At 39.7% G+C, this 11418-nt stretch overlaps 1 protein-coding gene across 1 annotated transcript; it reads left to right on the top strand.

Annotated features, from left to right (window-relative positions):
* The first annotated feature begins 9931 nt into the window (after nt 1–9931).
* Nucleotides 9932–10591, top strand: LOC124974810 (PRELI domain-containing protein 1, mitochondrial-like). The gene is given in 2 exon segments (XM_047537812.1): nt 9932–10442; nt 10473–10591. Coding segments are annotated over 2 exon segments (630 nt in total).
* The last annotated feature ends 827 nt before the right edge of the window (nt 10592–11418 follow it).

Genomic DNA, 11418 nt, shown 5'->3' on the forward strand with positions numbered 1-11418 from the left:
AATAATAAGGTATTCAAGTGTCTTCTATTGTTTTGTAGTACTTGATTTCTACTTTAATAAATTTAATAAGACAACAAATATGGAGTTCCATGAAACCTGGTAAAATGGTTTTTAAAATGATTGCAGATGTTAGCCTGTATATATATGCATGTGTATCTGTGTATGTATATGTACATAATTATACATAGATACACACATACCTACATATTTTGCCATGCTGGGGATCAAGCAAGGATCTAATGCATGCCAGGCAAGAACTCTACTATTGAGTTAAGCCCCCCAGCTGGCTGTACATAATTTTAGTTCATGTTAGTTATATTTGTTCTTTAAAAACTTTTCTTGACTAAATGCTAAGTTTCACCAATGTTGTTCAGTGTTTTTAGGATCTTGGTGGAGAATCATTCATTTATTGCTACTTAAAGTGGTGCAGATTTAAAGAAATATGTAAGTGGAATTTCACTAGTAAATTTTAAAAAACTTTTGTAGTTGTACATGGACAGAATGCTTTTATTTTATTTGCTTTTTCTTTTAATGTGGTGCTAAGAATGAAATGCAGTGCCTCACACATGCTAGGCAAGTGCTCTGCCACTGAGCTACAGCCCTAGCCCCTCACTAGTAAATTTTTAAAAAGGATTTCCTTAGTGAACTTCATAATGGAAAGATGTTTTTGGGGTGATTTCTATCTTTGGTTAGGTTGTACTTCAGAACTTTTAGTTCTTTCTGCTTGTATTTCTGGGGTTGTATAAGAAAATAAGATTTGGGGCTGGAGGTATAACTTAGTGGTTGAGCACTTTCTTAGTATACTAAGGCCCTGGGTTGAATTCTTAGCTCCAGAGAAAAGAAGAAGAAAAAGAAGAATAGTTTTGCTGCTGTTATTATTTGAGATGCTTGTTGGTGTTTTAGTTCTATTGGATATACATTGGAATTTTTTTAACTCTGTCTTTCAGAACAATAATTTTTCACATTCTAATTAGGTAAAGTATAATTTTGTATGTGGTATTTATTTGCTGGTACTAATAGTGCCAATGCAGCAATAACGTTATTGATCTCCACTGGTGAAATGTTATTAGAGCTGCAAGTAAATGACTCCGTTATTGCTATATTTCTCTTTGAGTAGTTAATCAAAAAGAACATTCAAAGACTATTAAATTGCCATATTCTTTCTTTTAGTGGGGCACGTCACTTCCTCCTGACCCCCTTCCTCTCTCTTGCCTTTCTTTCCTTTTTACTTTTGGTGGTGCTAGGGATTGAACCCAGGGCTTTGTACCTGCTAGGCAAGAGCTCTACCACCCAGCTACTTCTGAATTCCCAGTTCTAGGTAAGTTTTGTTTGTTTGGTTGGGTTTTTTGGTATTAGAGATGTAACCTGGGGGTACTTTACCACTGTGTTACCTCCACAGTTCTTTTTATTTTTTATTTTGAGCCAGGATCTCACTAAGTTACTTTGGGCCTCCCTAATTTGCTGAGACTGGCTTTGAACTTGTGATCCTCATGCCTCCTGTGTTGCTGCTATTACAGGTGTGCACCACTGTGCCCACCTAGGTGAGTTTTTAAAAATCGATTTTTAGATTCATTTTCAATTTATAGTTTTTTAAAAGTTTGAAAGTAGGACCAGGTGCCATGGTGCATGCCTGTAACCCTAGCTTCTGGAGAGGCCAACACAGGAGGATTACAAGTTTAAAACTATCCTTGGCAACAGTGAGGAGCTAAGCAACTCAGTGAGACTGTGTCTCTAAATAAGATAAGAAAGAAGAAAGAAAAAAAAGAAAGAAAAAGAAAGAAAGAAAGAAAGAAAGAAAGAAAGAAAGAAAGAAAGAAAGAAAGAAAGAAATAGAAAAAGAAAAGAAAGATAATAAAAAGGGCCAGGATGTAGCTTAGACATAGATTGCCTTTGGTTTCTATATGAAGGACCTGGGGTGGGGTGGGAGTGGTAGAAGATGGAAATAATAATTTGAAAGTAGGAAAGATCGGACACTTAGCCCACTTTTTGCCCTCATGTAATTAAAAAAGAACTGCTACAGTTAGTGGATCATATTTGATAAAAATCCCTTTTGTGGACTTGGTTCCTGAAATAATTGTGTGAAACAGAAGTATCTTGCTGTGTGTGTAGAATTCATTCTTGTCTGAAAATCAAGGCTTCCAAGGCACATCCAGGTGGTCTGGGTTGGCCCTTGGGTTCTTCTTGCTGGCGAGGATCTAGCCCACCACTTCCACTTTTGAGTTCTCAGTGCTTCCACTGTTTCTGTGTATACACAGCCAGGAGTGGCTGCCCTTAGAGGTATTCTGTTTTTTTGTTTTTTGTTTTTTTTTCCTTTTGTTATGGTTTGGATTTTATTTATTTATTTATTTATTTATTTTTTATTTTATTTTATTTTTATTTTTTTTTTTTTACGTTTACATAGGGTAATGATGTTTATTTTATTTTTCCCCTGCCCCCCACCCCTCCCGCCCCTCTTTTTCCCTCTATACAGTCCTTCTTTCCTTCATTCTTACCGCTCTCCTTAGCCTAACTCTAAACCTAACCCTAAACCTAATGCTAGCCCCTCCCACCCCCATTATATGTCCTCATCTGCTTATCAGCGAGATCATTCGTCCTTTAGTTTTTTGAGATTGGCTTATCTCACTTAGCATGATATTCTCCAATTTCGACCATTTGCCTACAAATGCCATAATTTTATCATTCTTCATTGCGGAGTAATATTCCATTGTATAAATATGCCACAGTTTCTTTATCCATTCATCAACTGAAGGGCATCTAGGTTGGTTCCACAATCTGGCTATGGTGAATTGAGCAGCAATGAACATTGATGTGGCTGTATCTCTGTAGTATGCTGATTTTAAGTCCTTTGGGTATAGGCCAAGGAGTGGGATAGCTGGGTCAAATGGTGTTTCCATTCCAAGCTTTCTGAGGAATCTCCACACTGCTTTCCAGAGTGGCTGCACTAATTTGCAACCCCACCAGCAATGTATGAGTGTTCCTTTTTCACCACATCCTCGCCAACACCTATTGTTGCTTGTATTCTTGATAATCGCCATTCTAATTGGGGTGAGATGAAATCTTAGGGTAGTTTTGATTTGCATTTCCCTTATTACTAGGGATGTTGAACATTTTTTCATATAATCTGTTGATTACTTGTACATCTTCTTCTGTGAAGTGTCTGTTCATTTCCTTAGCCCATTTGTTGATTGGATTATTTGTACTCTTCGTGTAGAGTTTTTTGAGTTCTTTATAGATTCTGGAAATTAGCGCTCTATCTGAGGTATGGTTGGCAAAGATATTCTCCCACTCTGTAGGCTCTCTCTTCACATTTCTGATAGTTTCCTTTGCTGAGAGAAAAGCTTTTAAGTTTGAATCTATCCCAGTTGTTGATTCTTGCTTTTATTTCTTGTGCTATGGGAGTCCTGTTAAGGAAGTCTGATCCTAAGCGAACAAGTTGAAGATTTGGACCTACTTTTTCTTCTATAAGATGCAGGGTCTCTGGTCTGATTCCGAGGTCCTTGATCCATTTTGAGTTGAGTTTTGTGTAGGGTGAGAGATAGGGGTTTAATTTCATTCTATTGCATATGGTTTTCCAGTTTTCCCAGCACCATTTGTTGAAGAGGCTATCTTTTCTCCATTGCATATTTTTGGAACTTTGTCTAGTATGAGAAAATTGTATTTATTTGGGTTTGTGTCCATGTCCTCTATTCTGTACCATTGATCTACCTGTCTATTTTGGTACCAATACCATGCCGTTTTTGTTACTATTGCTTTGTAGTAGAGTTGAAGATCTGGTATTGCAATACCCCCTGCTTCGCTCTTGCTACTGAGGATTGCTTTAGCTATTCTAGGTTTTTTATTCTTCCAGATGAATTTCATAATTGCTTGCTCTATTTCTGCAAGGTACATCATTGGGATTTTAATTGGAATTGCATTGAATCTGTATAGCACTTTAGGTAGTATAGCCATTTTGACAATATTAATTCAGCCTATCCAGGAACATGGGAGATCTTTCCATCTTCTAAGGTTTTCTTTAATTTCTTTCTTTAGTGTTCTGTAGTTCTCATTGTAGAGGTCTTTCACCTCTTTTGTGAGATTGATTCCCAAGTATTTTATTTTTTTCGATGCTATTGTGAATGGGGTAGTTTTCCTAATTTCTCTTTCTGAAGATTCATCACTTATGTATAAAAATGCATTGGATTTATGAGCATTGATCTTGTAACCTGCTACTTTACTGAATTCACTTATGAGTTCTAAAAGTTTTCTGGTGGAATTTCCAGGTTCCTCTAAATATATAATCATGTCATCAGCGAACAGGGATAGTTTGAGTTCTTCTTTTCCTATTCGTATCCCTTTAATTTCTTTGGTTTGTCTGATTGCTCTGGCTAGAGTCTCAAGGATGATGCTGAATAGAAGTGGTGAAAGAGGGCATCCCTGCCTTGTTCCAGTTTTTAGGGGGAATGCTTTCAGTTTTTCACCATTTAGAATGATATTAGCCATGGGCTTAGCGTAGATTGCCTTTATAATGTTTAGGAATGTTCCCACTACCCCAATTTTTTCTAGTGTTTTGAGCATGAAGGGATGCTGTATTTTATCAAATGCTTTTTCTGCATCTATTGAAATAATCATGTGATTCTTAACTTTAAGTCTGTTGATATGGTGAATGACATTTATTGGTTTCCGAATGTTGAACCAACCTTGCATCCCTGGGATAAAACCCACTTGATCGTGGTGCACTATCTTTTTAATATATATTTGTATGCGATTTGCTAAAATTTTGTTGAGAATTGTTGCATCGATGTTCATTAAGGATATTGGTCTGAAATTTTCTTTCCTCGATGTGTCTCTGTCTGGTTTAGGTATCAGGGTGATATTGGCTTCATAGAACGAGTTTGGGAGGGTTCCCTCCTCTTCTATTTCATGGAATAGTTTGAGGAGTATTGGAATGAGCTCTTCTTTAAAGGTTTTGTGGAACTCGGCTGAGAACCCATCTGGTCCTGGACTTTTCTTTGTTGGTAGGCTTTTGATGACCTCTTCTATTTCATTGCTTGAAATTGGTTTATTTAAGTTGTGTATGTCCTCCTCGTTCAGTTTAGGTAGTTCATATGTCTCTAGAAATTTGTTGATGTCTTCGAGGTTTTCTGTTTTGTTGGAGTATAGATTTTCGAAATAGCTTCTAATTATGTTTTGTATTTCACTCATGTCTGTTGTGATGTTTCCTTGTTCATTCTGAATTTTAGTAATTTGAGTTTTCTCCCTCTTTCTCTTTGTTAGTGTGGCTAAGGGTTTATCAATTTTATTTTTTCAAAGAACCAACTATTTATTTTGTTAATTTTTCCAATTGTTTCTTTTGTTTCAATTTCGCTGATTTCGGCTCTGATTTTAACTATTGCCTGTCTTCTACTACTTTTGGTATTGGTCTGCTCTTCTTTTTCTAGTGCTTTGAGCTGTAGTGTTAAGTCGTTTATTTGTTGATTTCTACTTCTTTTTTTGAATGCACCCCATGAAATAAATCTTCCTCTAAGTACTGCTTTCATAGTGTCCCAGAGATTTTGATATGATGTGTCTTTGTTCTCGTTTACTTCTAAGAATTTTTTTATTTCACTCCTGATGTCTTCTGTTATCCATTCATCATATAATAGTGTATTATTTAGTCTCCAGGTATTGGAGAAGTTTCTGTTTTTTATTCTGTCATTTATTTCTAATTTCAATCCATTATGATCTGATAGAGTACAAGGTAGTATCTCTATCTTCTTGTATTTCCTAACAGTAGCTTTGTGGCATAAAATATGGTCTATTTTAGAGATGGATCCATGTGCTGCTGAGAAGAAAGTGTATTCGTTCTTTGTTGGATGGTATATTCTATATATGTCCGTTAAGTCTAAATTGCTGATTGTGTTGTTGAGATCTATAGTTTCTTTATTCAATTTTTGTTTGGAAGATCTATCCAGTGGTGAGAGAGGTGTGTTAAAATCGCCTAGTATTATTGTGTTGTGGTCTATTTGATTTCTGTAATTGAGAAGGATTTGTTTGACGTACGTGGATGAGCCAATGTTCGGGGCATAGATATTTATGATTGTTATGTCTTGCTGATTTATGCTTCCCTTAAGCAGCATGTAATGTCCTTCTTTATCCCTTCTGACTAGTTTTGGTTTGAAGTCCACATTATCTGAGATGAGGATGGATACTCCAGCTTTTTTGCTCTGTCCGTGTGCATGGTATGTTTTTCCCCATCCTTTCACCTTTAGTCTATGGGTGTCTCTTTCTATGAGATGAGTCTCTTGCAGGCAGCATATTGTTGGATTTTTCTTTTTAATCCAATCTGCCAGTCTGTGTCTTTTGATTGATGAATTCAGGCCATTAACATTCAGGGTTATTATTGTGATATGATTTGTATTCTCAGTCAATTGACTCATAATTGTTTTTGACATGATTTGGTTTCTCCTTTATTTGGCTATTCCTTTAGGCTAGCGCCTCCTGTTGCTGATTTGCATCGTTGTTTTTCATCTCTTCCTCATGGAATATTTTGCTGAGAATGTTCTGTAATGCTGGCTTTCTTTTTGTAAATTCCTTTAGCTTTTGTTTATCATGGAAGGATCTTATTTCATCGTCAAATTTGAAGGTAAGTTTTGCTGGGTATAAGATTCTTGGTTGGCATCCGTTTTCTTTCAGGGCTTGGTATATGTTGTTCCAGGCCTTCTAGCTTTTAGGGTCTGGATTGAAAAATCTGCTGATATTCTTATCGGTTTCCCTCTGAATGTAATTTGATTCTTTTCTCTCGCGGCCTTTAAAATTCTGTCTTTATTTTGTATGTTAGGTATTTTCATAATAATGTGCCTTGGTGTGGGTCTGTTGTAATTTTGTATGTTTGGAGTTCTATAAGCCTCTTGTACTTGGTTTTCCATTTCATTCTTCAGATTTGGGAAATTTTCTGTTATTATTTCATTGAATAGATTGTTCATTCCTTTGGTTTGTTTCTCTAAGCCTTCCTCAATCCCAATAATTCTTAAATTTGGCCTTTTCATGATATCCCATAATTCTTGTAGATTCTGTTCATGATTTCTTACCATCTTTTCTGTTTGGCCAACTTTGCTTTCAAGATTAAATAATTTGTCTTCAATGTCTGAGGTTCTGTCTTCCAGGTGTTCTATCCTATTGGTTATGCTTTCTATGGAGTTTTTAACTTGGTTTATTGTTTCCTTCTTTTCAAGGATTTCAGTTTGTTTTTTTTTTCAGTATCTCTAACTCTTTATTGAAATGATCTCTTGCTTCCCGTATTTGGTCTTTTAACTGTTGATTGGTGCGATCATTTAATGCCTGCATTTGCTCTTTCATCTCCTCTTCAATGCCTGCATTTGCTCTTTCATCTCATCATTAGCTTCCCTGATCGTTTTAATTACGTACATTCTGAACTCCCTTTCTGACATTTCTTCTGCTGTGCTGTCATTGGGTTTTATTGATGTAGTATCTAGGTTTGTTTGGGACATTTTCTTCCCTTGTTTTCTCATATTGGTCAGCTGTCAGTGGGACCCTGAGATATTGCAGTTTTCCGCTATTGGCTTATAGTGTCCCAGTAGATTTCCAGTGTATCACCTCCCAGCCTTCAGTAGCCTGATGTCTTGGAGGAATCTGATAAAGCAGCGCATCCGAAGAAAACTGCCCCTAGCCCCCTACTGGTTCCACGGTTTGGAACTGGGTCTGTGCGGAAATGCTCTCACTGTGGGCCTGCACCGTGCAGCTGGCCGTGTGGGAGGAGCCCACTGCCGGAGTGTGGAAGGCTACCTTGGGAAGACTCTAGCTGCCCTGCTCGGCTCCAATAAGCCACCTCTATCTGGGCCTGCCACCCGGGCCGAGCTTTACCCAGTGGGCAGACTCACCCGTGGCTCTATTTCAGTCCGAGTCTCTCAATGCCTCCCCTTCTTAACTCCTGGGTTCTGGAGCGACTGGGGGTGCAGTCTCCCTCTAGGCCGCCATCTTGGATCACCCCGTGAAGAGAGCCTGCAGCCGGAGTGGGCAGAGCCGCCTGAAGAGGTCTCTGGCTGTCCTGCCCTGATCCCAGAGGCTGCTTGCGGATCGAGGCTCTCCGCTGGTTCGTTGCCGGAGTACGTTGCGCTGCACTGGCTCCGGGACTCGGAGCTTGTTCTGGTCAGAAAGGCTCTCACTAGCGGGCCAGTTCCGTTCCGAGAACCTGGAGAAGCTGGCTGTGTGGGCGGGGCCCACCGCCGGAGTGCGCAGGGCTGCCTGTGGATGACTCTAGCTGCCCTGCCCGGCTCCGATAGGCCACCTCTATCTGGGCCTGCCACCCGGGCCGAGCTTTACCCAGTGGGCAGACTCACCCGTGGCTCTATTTCAGTCCGAGTCTCTCAATGCCTCCCCTTCTTAACTCCTGGGTTCTGGAGCGACTGGGAGTGCAGTCTCCCTCTAGGCCGCCATCTTGGATCGCCGGTATTCTGTTTTTTAAAGTATGTAACTTAAATTGTAGTTATGTCTATGAATGTTGGGTGAATTTTTTTTCTTTAAAGAAGTTATTAAATCTGATATTAAAAGATAATATGTAGAACTTTGTCTCCTCTTTTTCTTGTCCCTTTCTTCCAGCCCTGCTTCCCAAAGGCATGTATTTAGAATTGCTTACTAGTAACTGTTTTGTTCACTGAGTATCCACAGCACCTGAGTAGTGCTTGATCTGGCATCTAATGAATGCTGGTTGAATTAAAAGAAAAGATGTTGTTACTCTGTTATCAGGTTTGATAAATAGATTGATTACTATGCAGTCAGTCAATAGTTGTAGTGTGAACATTGTTTTTCTTCTTGGGATAGCATTGCTCTGCCATCTTAGCATACAGTGTTGCTACTTACAAGTAGATTAAATTTTTTTTTCTTGAGTCACTTAACTGCTTAGTCTCTTCTTTTACTTCTCTCCCTGCAGAAAGAGTGAAAGACTTCTGTTTTTTCTATTTTTTTTCCTTCCTGCAACCTTTATTACTGGGATGTTGGCCTTCATGGGTTGTTCCCATAATTTTTTTTATCTTTTGGTTTTCCTTTGATTATCTCTGACTTTGTGTGTTCTAGTTTCTGGGAGAAATTATCCTTCTAATTTGTATTTTCAAATTTGAAGTTTTTTTTATCTTTTCTTGCTTTCTGGTTATTCCCTTTGAAAATATAGTATTCTAGTCTTCAATTATTCTGTTATACACAGGCTTTTAACCCTTTTCAAGTTCTTCACCTCACTTCACCTATCTCAATACTTGAGATCTTCAAGGGCTAAGTCAGAAGAGTCTCTGTGCCTTTCCTCCTGTTGGCATCCCTCTTGTAAGCACATGGGTTATTACACCTTCCTTTCTGCTGTGTGTTCTAAGCGTTTGCCTTTTTTTAGATCTGCTTTCCATGTTCTTCCTTTTTTTATACAAAGAATTGAACCCAGGGTTGCTTTACCCTTGAGTTATATCCCAAGCTCTTTTTTATTTTTTATTTTGAGACATAGTCTTGCTAAATTGCTGAGGCTGGCCTCAAACTTTTGATCCTCTTGCCTTAGCCTACTGAGTTGCTGGGATTATAGGCATGTGCTACCACACTTGGCTCTGCATTTTCTTTTTCTTTTTCTTTTTGGACTGGGGATTGAACCTATGGGCACTTCAGCACTGCTACATTCCTGTTGCCACCCACCTCACCTCTTAACTTTTACTTTGAAACAGGATCATACTAAATTACTGAGCTGGCCTCGAACTTGCACTCTTCCTGCCTTAGCCTCCAAGGACCCATCTTTTTGTTGGTCAAAATTCTTTTTTGGGTACAATCCCTCATGGCTGCAGCAGCAGCGACTTGAGTGTGGTGCAGTGGTGACTGAGTTGTGATCCTGGCCGGCATGGGCCGAGCCCCGGCCCGGCCTCCTCGTGCCCCCTGGGCTCTGCACCCCTGATGCTGTGCGGGTGCTGAGCCCACCCTGACCGGGGTGATGGTGAAGTATTTCCTGGGCCAGATCATGCTCCAAAGTTCCTGGGACCAAGTGTTCACTGCCTTCTGGCAGCGGTACCCAAAATCCTATAGCAAACATGTCTTAATGGAAGACATAATACACCGGGAGGTGACCTCTGACCAGAAGCTCCTGTCCCGGAGACTCCTGACCAAGACCAACAGGATGACCAGCTGAGCAGAGTGACTGTTTCCTGCCAACATTGCTCACTGGGTATACATCCTGGAGGACTCTGTTGTGGACCCACAAAATCAGACGATGACCACCTTCACCTGGAACATCAACCACACCCAGCTGATGGTGGTGAAGGAACAATGTGTTTACCGTGTGAATGCTGACAACAGTGGCTGGACCGAAATCCGTCGGGAAGCCTGGGTCTCCTCTAGTTTATTTGGTGTCCCTAGAGCTGTCCAGAAATTTGGTGTCACCCGGTTCGAAAGCAATGTGTCCAAGATTATGAAGCGTTTTGAATACATCTTGGCCAAGCTGCAAGGTGAGGCCCCTTCCAAAACACTTGAGACAGCCAAGGAAGTCAAAGAGAAGGCAAAGGGTACAGCACTGGCAGCTAAAGAGAAGGCCAAGGAGCTTGCCAGCAAGGCTGCCACCAAACAGCAGCAGCAGCAGCAGCAGCAGTTTGTGTAGCCAGCCTGGGCCCCTGCCTCTGCCACAGCCCACTAAACACCTGTGGGCTCCCTCTAGCCCCTCTTTCATTGTACTTTATTATTAAAAATCAACTTCTAGCCCTCTCCGCTGTCTGGGTGGTGGGTTGGGGGCAGGTGTCCTGTTCGGCATCTGAGTACACCAGACACGTGTCTGAGCCCAGCTGGTTTATTCTTCCCTTGGGCACTGATGACAGGCACAATGTGGTACAAAGTTGTGGGGACTTGTTTAAGGTCACCGGCAGTATGCAGGTGAAGTGTTGATAAACAACAGACTGTAAGCTCCAAGAGGACAGGGCTCTTTGTTTTGGCATGTCCCAAATACCTGGAAAAATATCTAGCACATAATAGGCACTCAATAAATATTTGTTGAATTCAATAAAAAAAAATTCTTTTTTTTTCTTGTACTGGAAATTGAACCCAAGGTGATTTTGTCATAAGATATATTCCCAGTTATTTTTATATTTTTCTTCATTTTTTAAATTTGTGTAATATAGTTGGACATAATGGCAGGATTTCTTGTTACATATTTGTACATGTACACAATATAATAACATAATTTGGCCAATATCACTCCCTAGCACTTGGCCCCTCCCTCCCTATCTTCCTGTTCCCTTTCCTCTACTTTCTCTCTTTGATTTCCTCCCACTTATTTTTTTCTCTTTAACTTTCACATGGGATAAAACATATGAATCTTGATCTTCTATGTTTGACTTACTTTGCTTAACATAATGTTCTCAAGTTCCATCTATTTTCTTGCAAATGACATAATTTCATTTTTCTTTAAGGCTGAATTAAACTCCATTGTGT

The sequence above is a fragment of the Sciurus carolinensis genome, unplaced genomic scaffold (assembly GCF_902686445.1).
Source record: "Sciurus carolinensis unplaced genomic scaffold, mSciCar1.2, whole genome shotgun sequence".
NCBI lineage: Eukaryota > Metazoa > Chordata > Mammalia > Rodentia > Sciuridae > Sciurus > Sciurus carolinensis.